The sequence below is a fragment of the Triticum aestivum genome, chromosome 3A, assembly GCF_018294505.1.
Source record: "Triticum aestivum cultivar Chinese Spring chromosome 3A, IWGSC CS RefSeq v2.1, whole genome shotgun sequence".
Taxonomy (NCBI): Eukaryota; Viridiplantae; Streptophyta; class Magnoliopsida; order Poales; family Poaceae; genus Triticum; species Triticum aestivum.
The window spans coordinates 554,139,036-554,156,897 of NC_057800.1; the positions used below are offsets into that span (position 1 = coordinate 554,139,036).

Here is a 17,862-nt window from a genome sequence, read left to right on the forward strand (position 1 = left end):
GCATTGGTGCACAAATGCAATTCAGGATGCAATTTGCAACGGCTTTCAACTACTTAATGGATATAATAGTGCATGCAAAACTACATGGTTAGCATTAGATTCTTGTTTACTGGTTATTTGATTTCAGTGTAAGCAACATCCTAGACACAGCTAAACAATATCCTAGGCACGTTTCCACGCCCAAGATATGATTGGTATATGAAAGAATGGTTCCATACAGCAAATCACTTGCCAAACGGCGCACAAAGCAAAGGACAACACAAGAGAACATACCACATTCTTGCATGAAGGCACACTCTTAACATTAAAAGCAGTGAACAAGGACAATGTATGAACCGAAAATCGACAGCTACTAAATTCGCCAAACCAATGTTTCGGCAGCGATAGAGGCGAGAGCGACAGAATCCCTAACTTCCCAGTTGCAAACATACAAACCGCCCTAGAGAAGAAACTGTTTTCTAGTACCATGATGTAGTGATGTACTCGTACTACACAAGAGCAGATAATTCTGCCTGCAGCTTGGGACTCCCAAGGATCAGAGCTCAAAATGACCAAAATAGCGTGCTTGTTTCCTCTTTATAAATCTGGATATACTGGAGACGTCGCCTTGAATAATCGTCCGGCCATCTTCCATGTAAATAGCGCCATCTGCGTATCTGAGTTCTTCCAGCCGATGAGTCACCCACAGTGCCGCAACCTCCCCACTAGCAGTTACAGAGTTCCTCACCGCCTTGACCACGCCCATCTGCACTTTCATGAAGCCAAGATCACCAAGATTACAATGTCCATAACAATCAAGTACTGTATAACTACAAGGTAAGAGTAGGCCTGCTAAGTGGTAACTACCAGTCAATCAAAAAGGATGATAACTACATATCAGAAACAGGAAAATATAACAATTTCTTATATTTTCAACAACCAACAGAGGATTTTCCATACATAATACAGTGTAGGTTAGCCATAGCTTCTAAGGCATATCAACAACACAACAAATGCGATAGAAGCATCAGAAAATTATATGTAATATAGTCCAAAATCGTAATGTGTTTATGAACCATGGCTACACCAATTTTAATGAACTACAGACTGTTGGGAGCTTTAGCGCAATTGCCAAACTACAGTTCCAGTTCGAAATGAAATGGTAACTGAAGATTGCTCTAGCAAAGGTACCTCGTGATCATATATCTTAGTGCATGTTATTAAAAACTAAACATGAATAATCATAATACCTGATCATATTCGTCCAAGAATGTGGTCAGCTCATCCAGCAGTAGTACTTTGGATGCTTCAGCTAAAGCACCAGCAATGGCAACTCTCTGTTTCTGCCCACCACTCAGAGTTTGGATTGGCCTCTGTTTTGGATGAAGGATGTTTGTGAACCTTGTGCAGACAATAGTAGATTATAATCCAAAATGTGCATGTCAGCTGCCTACTTGAGAGTAGCTCAACATTCCAACTGCATCCAGAGATTGTGACACTCTTGACCTAACCTCATCCAATGAAAGATTGAGCTTACCAAGACCAAATGCAACATCGGATTCTACCGTGGGCATCACAACCTGCATCCAAAAGACAGAATTCAATATGCAGCAAAACTTCATTTAATTTGGGACGATTGCATTGCTAACAAAGCTCCCAAGCATCCACAATACAAACATCCTATGAATTCGAAGCCACTTTGATAATGCGTTATGGCATAGTTGCAGGTAAAAACTCATCAAAGAACCAGTGATAACCTGGTGATCAGGATTTTGGAAGACATAGCTGAATGGCCTATTAATATGCACTGTACCAGCAGATGGATTTTGAAAACCTGCCAAAACCTACAAAAGAACAAGAAGTTAGCATTCCATTGAGGTACTAGTAGAAAGAAACCCTATCAAAGTTTTGTATTCCATGTAAGCAGAAAGAAAAACATGCAAGCAAATAAACTGATCTAGAACCAAATTTTGTATCACTCTGCTTTACAAAATATATTCTAACAATACCAGAATAGATTATGCAACTTCTCTAAGAATACTTCCTTCCTAGTTCTGTCATAATTTTTATTGAGGTTGAAGTTGAACATATATCCTGAGAAATGTGAAATTACCATGTCGATCAGGTGTTCAGTGCTCAATTGGTCGAATGTACTTGATACAACACGCACAGTATCTGATGCATGATTGCTCATTTACACGTGAAGATCCTGGTAGTTATGCTACAGGATATATTTACTATCAGTTATCGAATTAAATTTCCTGTTGGCTCCTGATGGTGGCTGATATATTTTTTCTCAAGCAACTCGAATGACCGCAAACTCAGCAAATTCTGAGCCATTCCTAGGTCTCACAGACCTTATCTCGGTAAAAAGCTGGGACAATCCAAAGATTCAAATGGCTACCATTCAGCATTTCGATTTCTGATAAAGTACACATACTCTGCCTAGTCCTCCAAAGATATATTTTATGAGAACTGAATCAAACACGACCAGACTGTGCTTGTGGTATCGTACTCACTCCATGAGTTGGTTCTACACACTAAAGAAGAAAATTCTCTTTAAGAACAGACCAGCTACTCAACCATGGGTCTTGGAATTGATCATTTGCATACGGTATTTCGGTCAATTGCCTGATGAGCACAGCTACCGCCGGTCTATCGATAAAAATGCGCGTGGAAACAAGCACCAGACTCTTAGTCCTACTAGTTGAGAAAAGATAGACCTTGAGGAGGGTGGACTTGCCGCAGCCGTTGGGGCCGAGGAGCATCCAGAGCTGCCCCGGCGGGACGCACAGTGAGCAGTCCTTGAGAACCGGCAGCACCACCCCCCGCCTCGTCGTCACCGAAAATCCCACCCCGCGGCCCTCGATGGCCGGCGGGGGCGACGGAGGGGAGGCCGAGGCGGCCACACGGCGGCGGGTGGAAGGGGGAGCGGTCGGGGTAGCTCGTCCGGCGGCGCAGCAGGGCGGGTGAGGGTAGCAGCGGAAGGGGCTGGCGCCGCCGGTGAGGCTGTGCGCCATCGTCGGCGAGGGCGATAAGAGGTGATGGGCCTGGGCCGGTACACTGGGAGGCTAGAAGAAGACGAGAAACCAACCCCTTCAAGCTTAAGCCTAATCGGCCCACGATCTGAAAGCCTGTCCACAGAAGAGGAAAAATGGATCCGCTATCCTCACAAAGATCGCGTGGGCCGTGGGTGGTTACGATCTGACTGACAGCTGCGTCTGACGACTGTGTACTTCCTTTGGCTGCCGGTGTCGTACATGCGTACTGCACAGGCGCCGCGCCGCGCCGGCCCGCCCGCACATATACACCCACGCGGGCGCGGGCGCAGATGCAACGAACGCACAGAACGCCACCAGATCATCATCGGCGTCCAGCGCGCGATGGACATGGGAATGGGAGGGCACGGCGTGGGCATGGGCGGCGCCGCCGCCCCGGCGGCGGCGGCGGCGCACGGGGGCATGCAGATGCACTACATGCACATGACCTTCTACTGGGGCAAGAACTCGGAGATCCTCTTCCACGGGTGGCCCGGCTCCAGCGGTGGCATGTACGCGCTCGCGCTCCTCGTCGTCTTCGCGCTCGCCGTGCTCGTGGAGTGCCTCTCCTCCTCCCGCTGGCTCGAGTCCCGCCTCTCCTCCCGCGACCGGCCCGCGGCAGCGGGGGCGGCGCGCGCCGCCGTGCACGCGCTGCGCGTCGGGATGGCGTACGTCCTCATGCTCGCGCTCATGTCGTTCAACGTCGGCGTGCTCCTCGTGGCAGTCGCTGGCCACGCGGTGGGGTTCCTGCTGTTCAGGGCCGGCCTGTTCGGCGGACAGGCGCAGGTGGAGGACGGAGCCAAGGACTACCTCGCGCCGGCGGCGTGCTGCTAGGTCTTCTTATCCGCATCATTCATGGGTTTGGAAAGTTTGGTGGTGTGATCCTGTTAATCTGGGTGATTGCGATCTCACCATTCACAACCGTTCTTGTTTGGTTGCATCTTGCATATCGACCGGGATTAACTTTTTTGTCATTTAATTGAGATGCTGGATTTAGTTGTTGGTGTGTGCTCGCTATGTTATCTCATTAATGGCCTTGGTAAATGCTTTGGCTAGTAGCCATCCACTCATCGATGTAGGGTTGGCTATTATATTGAGTCAAGAGCACTACACATCCACAAATTTGCAATGGATGAGATGATTTAGTTCACAAACTTGCAAAAGGTGATCACCTTATCCTTAAACTTGCAATGGATGTGAAAATTTAGTTTAGAGGCAATCACAAGTTGATAAATGGCGCCACACTGGCCGCGTCATGGCACACCCGCTCGGCCCGGCATTTTTACGAAAAACCCCTCCACCTTTATAGAAATCATGAACGCTGTTGCGCTTGCGCCTACGTGCCGAGGGCGGTGCCAGCAAACCTGGCTAGGATTGGCGGCTGCCATACCTCAAATTCCATCAATAAATATACTGATATATATACAAATACTAGTATGTGTGCATCTTGATTATAATTGATAAGGTATTGTACGTGTTGAGCCAGCTGAGTTGATTGCTGACTTGTTGATGGTCTTGCGAGTTACACTCCACGCACAAATCAACACATGTTCGCCGGTTTTAAAATTCTGGAAAGTGGAAATCCTTTCGCTGCATGGCCGAATGTGTGCAGCAGCAAACAACAAGCAGGGAGCGGCAGTGGTCAGCACTGAATCGGGCCATACGAGGACGCAAGCGCGACTGAGACACTAGTAGAAAACAGGGCTTTGGTCCAGGCCGGGTCAGCCCATTAGTCCCGGTTCAGTCCAGAACCGGGACCAATGGGGGCATTGGTCCCGGTTCGTGAGCCCAGGGGGTCGGCCGGGCCACGTGGGCCATTGGTCCTGGTTCATCTGGACCTTTTGGTCCCGGTTGGTGGGATGAACCGAAACCAATGGGCCTCGCTCCTGGCCCACCACCATTGGTCCCGATTGGTGGCTTGAACCGGGACCAAAGGCTCCCCTTTAGTCCCGGTTCATGTCACCAACCGAGACCAATGAGGTGCCTATATATACCCCTCGCTCGCGAGCAGAGCACCCCAGTGCTCTGTTTTTCTCTGGCCGAGGGGGAGAGGGCTTGGTGGTGCTCTAGCTCACCTCCTATGCACACAAGGTGTTCGATGGAATGCCCGAGCCACACTACTTAAGCTTTCTCCTCTCCAAGCTCGACCTCCAAACTCCATTTTCCATAATATTTGTCTAGGTTTAGCGGTCCGTCACGCCCCGTCCCCGTCTTCACCGCGTCGATCATCCGCGCCGAGCTCATCGCCGGCACCATCGTGGTGAGCCTCTTGTTCTTATCTTCTTTCTAAAAGGAAAAATATTCTTACTTGTATGTTTACATAGATACTTGTATTATTTTCTTACTTTTATTATTGTATCTTATATAGTGTGATGGTTTTGGTATCCGCCCCTGTCGGCCCTCGTCCTGTCTATGATTCGGATGTGGTATATATATTATCTTTATAACTATTGGTTCATTTATTGTTTATGAAAATTATGCCGACCAACGTGACATAGATTTTATTTATGTAGGATGTATGTGAATAGGAAATGCCAACCGACCCTATTGTCGAGAGGTTAAATTTAGTTGAAGAAGAAAACAATTTGTTGAAGGAAAAAATAAAAAAATTGAGGAGGAGAAGATGATATTGGAGTTGCATGTTGCGGATGTCGTCGATGATCACAAGATCAAGATGGATGCAATGCGCTTGAAGATTAGAAAGATTAGAAAATATGTCATTCATACCGAGGCTTGGTATCATTATGCCGTTGGATCAATTGTTACCTTGGTTGCGATTATGATTGCATTTGTTTTCGCATTGAAATGTTTTACATAGTTTCAATGTATGGTTTAATTAATTAGATGCTCTGGAGAGCTATATGTTGTTAGATGAGAACTATGTATGCACTTTGGTTTTAATGTGATGGTGAACTTCTATTAATTTGGACACTTAATTATATATAATGCACGCAGATGAACCGGCAATGGATGTACGGTGACAGACACACCTGCGAGTACATTAAGGGCGTGCATGAGTTTCTCGATGCGGCTGAGGCAAACAAGCAGAATGGTTTCATGTGTTGTCCATGCACTGAATGTGGGAATACGAGGTCTTACTCTAACCGGAAAATCCTTCACTCCCACCTGCTTTACAAGGGTTTCATGCCACACTATAATGTTTGGACAAGGCACGGAGAAATAGGGGTTATGATGGAAGACGGTGAAGAAGAAGAGTACGATGACAACTATGTGCCCCCTGAATACGGTGATGCTGCAACGGGGGGAGCTGGTGAAGATCAAGAGGAACCAGACGATGTGCCCAATGATGCTGCAACGGGTGAAGCTGCTGAAGATAAGAGGAACCAGACGATGTGCCTGATGATGATGATCTCCGCCGGGTCATTGTCGATGTAAGGACGCAATGCGAAAGTCAAAAGGAGAAGCTGAAGTTCGATCGCATGTTAGAGGATCACAAAAAAGGGTTATACCCCAATTGCGAAGATGGCAACACAAAGCTCGGTACCGTACTGGAATTGCTGCATTGGAAGGCAGAGAATGCTGTGGCTGACAAAGGATTTGAGAAGCTACTGAAAATATTGAAGAAGAAGCTTCCAAAGGATAACGAATTGCCCGACAGTACATACGCAGCAAAGAAGGTCGTATGCCCTCTAGGATTGGAGGTGGAGAAGATACATGCATGCCCTAATGATTGCATGCTCTACCGCGGTGCATACAAGGATCTGAACACATGCCCGGTATGCGGTGCATTGCGGTATAAGATCAGACGAGATGACCCTGGTGATGTTGACGGCGAGCCCCCCCCCAGGAAGAGGGTTCCTGCGAAGGTGATGTGGTATGCTCCTATAATACCATGGTTGAAACGTCTGTTCAGAAACGAAGAGCATGCCAAGTTGATGTGATGGCATAGTGAGAACCGAAAGAAAGATGGGAAGTTAAGAGCACCCGCTGACGGGTCACAGTGGAGAAAATTCGAGAGAAAGTACTGGGATGAGTTTGCAAAGGACCCAAGGAATGTATGGTTTGCTTTAAGCGCGGATGGCATTAATCCTTTCGGGGAGCAGAACAGCAATCACAGCACCTGGCCCGTGACTCTATGCATGTATAACCTTCCTCCTTTGATGTGCATGAAGCGGAAGTTCATTATGATGCCAGTTCTCATCCAAGGCCCTAAGCAACCCGGCAACGACATTGATGTGTACCTAAGGCCATTAGTTGAAGAACTTTTACAGCTGTGGAATGGAAACGGTGTACGTACGTGGGATGAGCACAGACAGGAGGAATTTAACCTTAAGGCGTTGCTGTTCGTGACCATCAACGATTGGCCCGCTCTCAGTAACCTTTCAGGACAGACAAACAAAGGATACCACGCATGCACGCGCTGTTTAGATGACACTGAAAGCATATACCTGGACAAATGCAGGAAAAATGTGTACCTGGGCCATCGTCGATTTCTTCCGACCAACCATCAATGTCGAAAGAAAGGCAAGCATTTCAAAGGCGAGGCAGATCACCGGAAGAAGCCCGCCATGCGTACCGGTGATCACGTACTTGCTATGGTCAATGATTTACACTACGTAATCTTTGGAAAGGGTCCCGGTGGACTAGCTGTTCCGAATGACGCTGAGGGACACGCACCCATGTGGAAGAAGAAATCTATATTTTGGGACCTACCCTACTGGAAAGACCTAGAGGTCCGCTCTTCAATCGACGTGATACACGTGACGAAGAACCTTTGCGTGAACCTGCTAGGCTTCTTGGGCGTGTATGGGAAGACAAAAGATACACCTGAGGCACGGGAGGACCTGCAACGTTTGCACGAAAAAGAAGGCATGCCTCCGAAGCAGTATAAAGGTCCTGCCAGCTACGCTCTTACGAAAGAAGAGAAAGAAATCTTCTTTGAATGCCTGCTCAGTATGAAGGTCACGACTGGCTTCTCGTCGAATATAAAGGGAATAATAAATATGCCAGAGAAAAAGTTTCAGAACCTAAAGTCTCATGACTGCCACGTGATTATGATGCAACTGCTTCCGGTTGCATTGAGGGGGCTTCTACCGGAAAATGTCCGATTAGCCATTGTGAAGCTATGTGCATTCCTCAATGCAATCTCTCAGAAGGTGATCGATCCAGAAATCGTACCAAGGCTAAGGAGTGATGTGGCGCAATGTCTTGTCAGTTTCGAGCTGGTGTTCCCACCATCCTTCTTCAATATCATGATGCACGTCCTAGTTCATCTAGTCGACGAGATTGTCATCCCGGGGCCCGTATTTCTACGCAATATGTTCCCCTTTGAGAGGTTCATGGGAGTCCTAAAAAAATATGTCCGTAACCGCGCTAGGCCATAAGGAAGCATCTCCATGGGCCATCAAACAGAGGATGTTATCGGGTTTTGTGTTGACTTCATTCCTGGCCTTAAGAAGATAGGTCTCCCTTCGAGGGTCAGGATCGCCGAGCGGTAGAGGAAACCCTAAATAGGAAGTATCGTCGGTGTGAGATACATGTGGCCGTCGGTGTCGGACACTACATCCACGTCCCACAAGTGGCGCGGGCTTCGACGCCCACGTCACTTGTGGGACGTGGATGTAGTGTCCGAAACCGACGGCCACATGTATCTCACACCCATGATACTTGCTATTTAGGGTTTCCTCTACCGCTCGGTGACCCTCGATGACCCTCGTTCCCGAGAAAAAAAAGAGGAAGAAGAAGAAAAAAAGAGGAGAAGAAAGAATAGAGGAGTTCTTACTCCTCTATTCTTTCTTCTCCTCTTTTTTTTCTTCTTCCTCTTTTTTTTATCCTTGAAGCGTTGTCGAGGCCACCCCAAACCCTAGAGAAGCAGCGTCGAGGCCACCCCAAACCCTAGAGAACCAGCGTCAAGGCCACTAATTAATATTAGTTCTACATTTGCCACTAATATATCCATCTGTCATGTTTGAATAATAATTGCCATGTTGTCATTATTTGTAGAAACTATGGACACCGCCCGAGACGAAGTACAAGAAGAGTTGTTGGGGGACATAATCGCACGAGGAAGTGATGCCGTCGTCTCGTTGTTTCTCAATGACACCGATGGTCTGGAAGCAGCTGGCTATGATTATGATGGCTCCGGTGACCTAATGCCGGTGCAAGAAGGAGACCGTGAGGACGGCTCCGGTGACCCTATGCCGGTGCAAGAAGGAGACCGTGATGACGTCTCCGGTGACCGAACCGAGTCCGGCCAGGTATATATATTAGTTAAGCTTCTGCTGACTAGCTAATTGATGCATTCATTGTTTTGGTATGTACACATATTAATTAAGTCTTTGTTCTTTTTTCTAGCCCTCCGGATCGAGCACAACTTTGGTAAAGAGACAAGGCCCGAAGAAAAAGTTGAGCTCGGATGAAAAGTTTGAGATCATAGCAATCGCGCCCGACGGCCAACTGATTGAACCCCTCCGAACAAAGAGCGCATTTGTTGCTCAGTGCGGGGTTTTGGTTAGGGACAAGATCCCGATCAGCATCCAGCAATGGTTAAAGCCGGCTACAGAAGACCCTGAGGTGTCTTATGTCAATGATATGCAGAAAAATGATCTTTGGACTGAGCTGAAGTCAAATTTCACCCTACCGCCAGAGGATGATCCAGAGAAGCCAGTTAAAGAGCAATTAATCAAGTCTTTTGCTCTTAAGAGGATGGCAGAACTATTCAGGAGGTGGAAGAAAGAGCTGAATAAGTTTGTCAAAAATAAAGAGAATTTAAGGGCAGATATGAGAAGATCAGAGATCACTGGCCCGCATTTGTGGCCCACAAGACATCGGAAAAGAGTAAGAAGATGTCGGCGACAAACAAGCAAAATGTTGCGAAGAAGCATCACCATCGCACGGGGTCAGGTGGCTACCTCGTAGCCCGGCCTAAGTGGGCCAAGACTGAGAATGATCTGGTTGATAAAGGGATCGAACCAGAGACAATTAACTGGCCAGACCGTTGCCGGACTTGGTTCTTCGGGGCTGGCGGAACCTTGGACCCTGTAACAGGGAAGTGCATTTGGACAAACAATCAAATGGACATACCAGTCAGGAAGCTTCAGCAGTATATTGAAGCAACGCAGCAAGGGACGTTCTTTCCAGATAGAGAGAATGACGAGCTCACAATGGCCCTCGGGAATCCTGAGCACCCTGGACGGACACGAGGCACGCCAGGCTCCATTCCGTGGAAGGTTGGGTTTCCGGACGCAGGTGGTTACAAATCCCAAGAGAGGAGGAAAAAATTGCAGCAGACCCAAATGCAGGCGCTGCAAGCAAGGGTACAAGCGATAGAGGAACGAGAAGCAAATCGCAGCAAACGTACTGCCGAAGCTTCCCCCGAAGCTATCCCGCCATCTCAGTGGAGAAGCAGCGTGGCTTCCACCGAGCTGCTTCAGCCGGAGCATGCCTTGACAGCTCCTGCCAGCTATCCCGTGGATGCTATCACGGAGTCTCAAAATTGCCACCTTATGACGCAATGGATGAATTTGAAGGTCAAGGCGGCTGTTGGCTCTGTTTATCCTACTGAACCCGGCGCAACTTTTCACTGTCGGCCGATTCCAGAAGGATATGCTAGGGTGATGGTGGATGAAATAACGGAGGGATTTGAGGACCTCCAGCTTGACCACCCTACCGGTGAAAGGGAGACTAGGCTGGGGTCTACTCTGAAGACTCCATGCCTATGGCGGAAGGAGCTCATCAACCTTCCGAACTGGATGCCTCCGCCTCCTCCTCCGGCAAGTCAGGGCACTCCGCCTCCTCCACCGCCTCCTCCTCCGGCGAGTCAGGGCACCCCGCCTCCTCCACCGCCTCCTCCTCCAGCGAGTGACGATCAGGGCACTCGACCGGCCCCTTCTCCGGCGCGTGGCGGCACTCCGCCTCCTTCTCCGCCTGCGCCGACGCACCCGAGCAGCCAGCCTCCTCCTTCTCCGCCTCGTCAGCAAGGGCGGAAGAGACATGCCGCCGCTCCGGCTGCTCCGGCACGTCGTAGTCCTTCTCCTCCACCTCGTAAGCAAGTAAAGAAGATGTGACGCCCCGAGACTGATGCTCGAGAAGACTTCCATATATTCCGGGTTTCGCCGTGTGTTTCATTTGTGCTTGCCCTTTTATTTTGCATTGCATCATGTCATCAAGCCATCATATCATTAATTTTATAACTCTTCTAAATAAATTGTGTGGATCTTCGATCCATTTAAATCGAGGGAGTTCACATGGTGAAATTCTCTTTATAACATATAAAAGTCTCCTACTATTATTAGGGAGCTATATTAAAAAATCCATTGTTTTGGAATTCACCTTAACACACTTGCAAAATCCCAATGCCTTTGTTATCACAACTTTTGGCCTCTAACTTTGCTATATATCCTTTCTCTATTTTTCCGGAGCTCCACCGAGATTCTCAATCGTTTCTGGACCGTCCTAGCACCCACTTTCTATTAGAACCCATTTGAATTAAATTCAAATGAGTGTGGACCTAGTTTGCCCAAACCTCTTCCAACCATTTTTGTTAAATCCTTCATTTTTTCTTGGTCCAAGGAAAATATCCCTGTTGGTCTAAGTCCTTTTCTAATTCTCCTTTCTGTTATCCAAAGTTCTCTTTATTTTTATTTTTTTATTGGGAGCCCAATTTAGCCTTCCAGGCTGGCCCTCTCCTTCTCTCTTCCTAGTCTTCCTTTTAGCCCAGCCCAACAAGGCCAACCCTTGACCTTTTGGCCCAAGGCCCGTATCCCTCCTAACCCTAGGCGCTTCTGGACTCTCTCTCCCTCGCGCCGCCAGAGTTAGCGAGTGTTGCGGCCTCGCTCGACCCCCTCCTCTCGTCGTGATCCTTTTCTCTCTCTCTCTCTCTCTCTCTCTCTCGATCTCCCATGCCCGATCCCTGTCGCGCACCTCTCTCTTCGCTCTTTCCCTCGCGCCGCCACCACGCATCACACGCATCGCACCAGGGAGAGGAGATCCCCACGCTCCTTCCTCCTCTTGCTCGCTACCTCCTCCCTCACCTGCGGCCTCCTCCTCGTCGCCCCGCGCCTCCTCGAGAGCCACCTCCGCCTCGACTAGCGCCGCCCCTCCGTCGTCCGCTTCCGGCGTCTCCGACCCTCCTCTGCATCGACCTCCTCTGCGCCAAGCCCCGCTACCAGCCTGCTACCTCGCCTCCCCAACCCGAGTTGGCCCGGATCCGGCCATCTTTGACACCTTGGGTCGCTGGCCATGGACGCCTCTGTTCCATCATCGGACGACTGCTTCTCCGCGCGCCTCTGTTCGTCGTCATTGTCACCACGAACCGTGTACTACTACCGCCGCTATAATTTTGACAAGAAACGTGTACCACTACTGTCGCGAGTACCTCTACCATCGGCATGTACCCCTACTTCCACTACCGTCACGAGAACAACTACTTCCTCTACGAACTCGAACCACTCGAGAATGCTTCCTTGGAAGGTATAACCACCGAGACGACGCCCGTGAACGAATGTTGTATGTTGTATGTGATGCCCATGTGTTGCTCCGTGTCCGAGTTGTTTGTTGCACGTATCCCCACTTTTGCCTTGCCACCATCATGTGGGAACCCGGAAACCGGGATCACCCCACCATCTTGCTTTACTCGCTCACACCCTATCTTTTCACCGGCATCTCAATCGAGTTACTGGAACCGGATCGTCGCCGTGGCACCCCTTTTCTTTCCACCATGGTGACAAATGCTTCATAATATGCTCTTGTTAACATTTTCATAAAAACCTGCATAAACTTCCAATGTCATCCGCATCATGATAACAACAATTAAAATGCTTAAATTGTTGTTTGCTTTTAAATTACTAATGCATATGGGGTTTTACCGGGTTTGTTGTTTGTTATATCCGGCCCCATTTAAATTGTTTAGATGGTATAGTTTTTGTTATGCTTCACCTCTTGCCATGTTAACCAACCTTTAATATTGTTGAGTACCTAACCCGGGAGTGAACTAAATAATTGATGTGGTGTTCCATCAATATGCAACTCGATGCATATTGAGCTCCACTTAACTTGTAATTTTGTTTGTGCCCCTTGCCATGCCATGCCTCATTAAACTGGACATGCATCATACTTGGTTGTGCATCATGTCATGCTTATGTGGTGGTTGTTTACTATGTTGTTTGCTTCTTTCCGGGTTGTTTCCCTCGTTAGCTTCGGCTCCGTTCCGGAGTTGTGAGGATCCGTTCGACTACGTACGTTTGTCTTCTTCATGGACTCGTTCTTCTTCCTTGCGGGATTTCAGGCAAGATGATCATACCCTCGAAATCACTTCTATCTTTGCTTGCTAGTTGCTCGCTCTTTGCTATGCCTATGCTACGATACCTACCACTTGCTTATCATGCCTCCCACATTGTTGAACCAAGCCTCTAACCCACCTTGTCCTAGCAAACCGTTGATTGGCTATGTTACTGCTTTGCTCAGCCCCTCTTATAGCATTGTTAGTTGCAGGTGAAGATTGAAGTTTGTTCCTTGTTGGGACATGGAGATGTTGTTCCTTGTTGGAACATGTTTACTTGTTGGGATATCACAATATATCTTATTTAATTAATGCATCTATATACTTGGTAAAGGGTGGAAGGCTCGGCCTTGTGCCTGGTGTTTTGTTCCACTCTTGCCGCCCTAGTTTCCGTCATATCGGTGTTATGTTTCCGGATTTTGTGTTCCTTACGTGGTTGGGTAATAATGGGAACCCCTTGACAGTTCGCCTTGAATAAAACTCCTCCAGCAATGCCCAACCTTGGTTTTACCATTTGCCACCTAGCCTTTTCTTTCCCTTGGGTTCTGCAGACTCAAGGGTCATCATTATTTTAACCCCCCCCCCCCGGGCCAGTGCTCCTCTGAGTGTTGGTCCAAACTGTGAGCCGCCGGTGGCCACCAGGGGCAACTCTGGGCTGGCCTACCGGAAGTTTGGACAATCTGAGTGTGCCCTGAGAACGAGATATGTGCAGCTCCTATCGGGATTTGTCGGCACATTCGGGCGGTGTTGCTGGATTTGTTTTACCTTGTTGAAGTTGTCTTGTAGAACCGGGATACCGAGTCTGATCGGAATGTCTCGGGAGAAGGTATATCCTTCGTTGACCGTGAGAGCTTGTGATGGGCTAAGTTGGGACTCCCCTGCAGGGATTTGAACTTCCGAAAGCCATGCCCGTGGTTATGGGCAGATGGGAATTTGTTAACGTCCGGTTGTAGAAAACCTGAAGTTGACCTGAATTAAAATGCATCAACCGCGTGTGTTACCGTGATGGTCTCTTTCCGGCGGATTTCGGGAAGTGAACACGGTGTTGGGGTAATGCTTGACGTCGGTTGTTTTAGGATCACTTCTTGATCATACTTTTATCGACCGTACTTTGCCTTCTCTTCTCGCTCTCATTTGCGTATGTTAGCCACCATACATGCTAGTCGCTTGCTGCAGCTCCACCTCATACCTTTACCTTACCCATAAGCTTAAATAGTCTTGATCGCGAGGGTGCGAGATTGCTGAGTCCCCGTGACTCACAGATACTTCCAAAACCATCTTGTAGGTGCCGATGAGTCCGTGCAGATGATGCAACCAAGCTCAACGAGGAGCTCGATGAAGATCTTGTCCTTTGTGTTGTTTCGTTCTAGTTGATCAGTAGTGGAGCCCAGTTGGGGTCGATCGGGGACCTTGTCGCATTTGGGGTTCTTCTTTTATTTTGGTTCCGTAGCCGGACCTTGATTCTTTTTGGATGTTGTAATGCTTTATTCATGTAATTGTGTGAAGTGGCGATTGTAAGCCAACTATGTATCTTTTCCCTTATTGTATTACATGGGTTGTTTGCGAAGATTACCTCACTTGCGACATTGCTTTCAATGCGGTTATGCCTCTAAGTCGTGCTTCGACACGTGGGAGATATAGCCGCATCGAGGGCGTTACAAGTTGGTAATCAGAGCCTTCTCCGACCTTAGGAGCCCCATTGCTTGATCGAATTAGCGGACGAGTTGAGTCTAGAAAAATGTTTTGAGTCATTTAGGAATTATATATCGGAGAGTTTAGGAATTCTTTTTACTCCCCAGTCCCTTCATCGCTCTGGTGAGGCATCCTGACGTAGAGTTTTGACTCTTCTCTTCTCAAATTCCACTAAATTTTTTTTAGGATCACACGGGTATCTTGGAATCGTTCCGATGGTTTTGTGACGAGAACATTGTTCTTGGTGCCTCCTATCATTTAGGGGTTATGGCAGTGTCTCTGGGAGTTGAGCTCCGAGGTGTTGTCGTCACAATTTTATCGTTGCAGTTCTGGAATACCTGAGTTTAGTTCGCCGACATCGAAAATCTCTTTTATGCAGTTGTTGGTGAGAGAACCTCGACGCCACCCAGTACTGGGGCGGGAGTTTGGGAGTATTGCCATAACTCGTATAACGGATGCTTTTTGAAGGTTGAGGTAGACGATTTCCGAAGGTTTCTTGGTTATGTGTTGAAGGATGGATACAGCTGGATGTAGGATTTGCTAGTTTTGGGTGAGATATTATGCTTCCCCTGTATCCCCAACACCTAATTGCATAACCGGAAAGTTTCGGGAGTTTATAAGTGGGAATTCAAGTAGTTCTTAGGATATCTTTCCGACAGATGTATGATATGAAATTGGGGTTTGACGTCTAGTGGTCCGCCTATTCACGGTTGGTTTTACAGTGGTCTCGTTGTGTCTTAAAGAGTCCTTGGCTATGCCGACTCGGGGACACTTCGTATGTCATGTGCACTGCCTTGTACATGATGGTGCTGTACGATCGAGCCCGTGTAGGCCCCACCACAAAAACTTCGGACGAAATCTTTATCATATGTTTGCTCCGGCTTATTTTGCAAGCCAATCCTTTATGTTGTTTTCAGTTGTGGTATTCGAGTTGCTTCAATGTCAAATGTTGATTCCATACCTTTTCTAAGCGGTGTTCTCATGTTCCTATGAGAATACTAATCCTTCTTGATCATCGAGATTGTCTTGTCAATCCTTTTTCACCGGCGTGTTTCTCTTCAAGTGGATCCGATCTTTTCAACATCCGCAAGATCAAGTATCAGTTCTTCTCAACGGTGTTTGTTTCATCCATTCCAAGTTGTCTTTGTTTTCCCGCCCACCCACCCTTTTTCTTCGACGACTCAGATTTCTTAATCTAGTATCATCTTATTGATGAGAAGCCTCTCCATTATTTTTCCTTAATGTTCTTATCCGGTGATTCTCATGAAGATCCTAACGGAGCTTCAAGTTCATCATTATTTGCTCTTTTCTTCTCCGGTGGACTGAACTCAAGCTTTCGTCTTGATCATGTCCTTTTCCTTGTTCCGGTGCACCTCATAATAATTCACTTCTCGCTATTCATTTGTTCTAGAGTGCTCAAGATATCTCGAAGATTCATGTTTCCACTCTGCTTTCATTCAAACTCTTTCGAGGATGTTATCTCTTTCAAGTCATTTAATTCAACCGGTGCAATATCTTTCAAGTAATCATTCCAACGGTGTTTATTTTGAGTGGGCCCTAACCCACAGGTCTTTTCCCAGGATCTAACCTGACTCTTCTAATTTTCTGGAGTTATTCTCAAATTCTTTTCTAAAGTTTGACGTAAGAATGAATTATCATCAGTCAAATGTCTTTCTCCAAGATCTTTTAAAATTCTTTTCATCGTTGGCTCAACCTTTACATTCTTCATTCCGGAGTGCCTCAATAATTCTTGGTGGTGTTCTCATCGTCATTCTCAACATTTGAAGACCGAAAAATATTTTCCTCTAAATCTTGCTCCTTTCTCTTCAAGATTTATGGCTCTAGCTTTGTGCCACCCTCTCTTAATTGTTTTGATTGTGAAAATTATTTTCGCCCATCCGAAGCAATTCAAGAGTCTTCTCAGTTTGTTATCCGGAGTCCATCATCTCAGAGTTATTCATTCTCAGCTTTCAGCTATCATTCTCCAATTTTACCGGTGCTTCGTTCAAGTGATCCTTAATCGGCTCGTGATCTCTTCGTTCTCATGTATCTAAATCCTCTCAAGCATCTTCGTTCATTTCATAATTCTTCCCGGTGTTTCTTTATCTTTACTTCGTTCATTTTCAATTCTTACCGGTTGTTCGTTCAAGAGTTTTCTTCCTTCGTGTATCATATCTATGCATTCATGCTTTTCAAATCCTATCGGTGGTGCATTGAAGACCTTCCCAAGTTTGCGCTATATCTATCTTAATCCTTTCAACGAGAATAAGTAGTATGCCAAATCCGTTGCTTGTCATCAATTTAATTGATGAAGGATACGCATAACATAGTTCTTATTTTTGTTTCATCCAAGTGATTAATTCCTTATTCCGGAGGTTCATCAAAATTCTTGATCTCAATTATTCATCTTTCTTTTACCGGAGTTCCAACCTCTTTCAATTATATCACCACGGAGATTCATCTAAATCATTGCAAGGATTCACCTTGTGTTTCCAACTTTTCTTTCCTTTCGTTTGATCATTCTTTTGTTTACCGGAGTTCTTCAGGAAGGTTATACATGATGGTTCATCAAAGAAATAATTCCTTCTCCAAGTGTTCATTGAGATTCTTTTCAAAGGAGCTCAAGCTTTCTTCATCTTGCTATCCGAAGTGCAATTCTTTCTTCCGTATTATTGAAGGTGGTATTATGTCATTCTTGATAATTTGAGTTCATGTTTTCATGATTCACATGTTGTCAAGAATGAGATATTTTAAATCCATCAATCTCATCATTGGAGTTATCTTGGGTTATATTTCACCTAAAGCCTTCCCTAAGGATTGTTGCTACTTATGGTGCTCATATATGATCCAAGTTCTTCATCTACCCTCCCGATGAAATAAGCTTCTCGTCTCCTTGTTCATATCAATCCAATT

At 46.9% G+C, this 17,862-nt stretch overlaps 2 protein-coding genes across 2 annotated transcripts; one reads left to right on the forward strand and one right to left on the reverse strand.

Moving 5' to 3' along the window:
* Positions 1 to 277: 277 nt before the first annotated feature.
* Positions 278 to 3,087, reverse strand: LOC123062191 (ABC transporter I family member 10). The gene is made up of 5 exons (XM_044485572.1): positions 2,703 to 3,087; positions 1,737 to 1,823; positions 1,434 to 1,559; positions 1,230 to 1,352; positions 278 to 745 (listed from the first exon to the last, which is right to left on the reverse strand). The coding sequence occupies exons 1-5, from the start codon at positions 2,997 to 2,999 to the stop codon at positions 536 to 538; spliced, it is 843 nt and encodes a 280-aa protein (XP_044341507.1). The 5' UTR covers positions 3,000 to 3,087; the 3' UTR covers positions 278 to 535.
* A 180-nt stretch (positions 3,088 to 3,267) lies between these two features.
* Positions 3,268 to 4,013, forward strand: LOC123062192 (copper transporter 3). The gene has a single exon (XM_044485574.1). The coding sequence runs from the start codon at positions 3,363 to 3,365 to the stop codon at positions 3,849 to 3,851; it is 489 nt and encodes a 162-aa protein (XP_044341509.1). The 5' UTR covers positions 3,268 to 3,362; the 3' UTR covers positions 3,852 to 4,013.
* Positions 4,014 to 17,862: the final 13,849 nt, after the last annotated feature.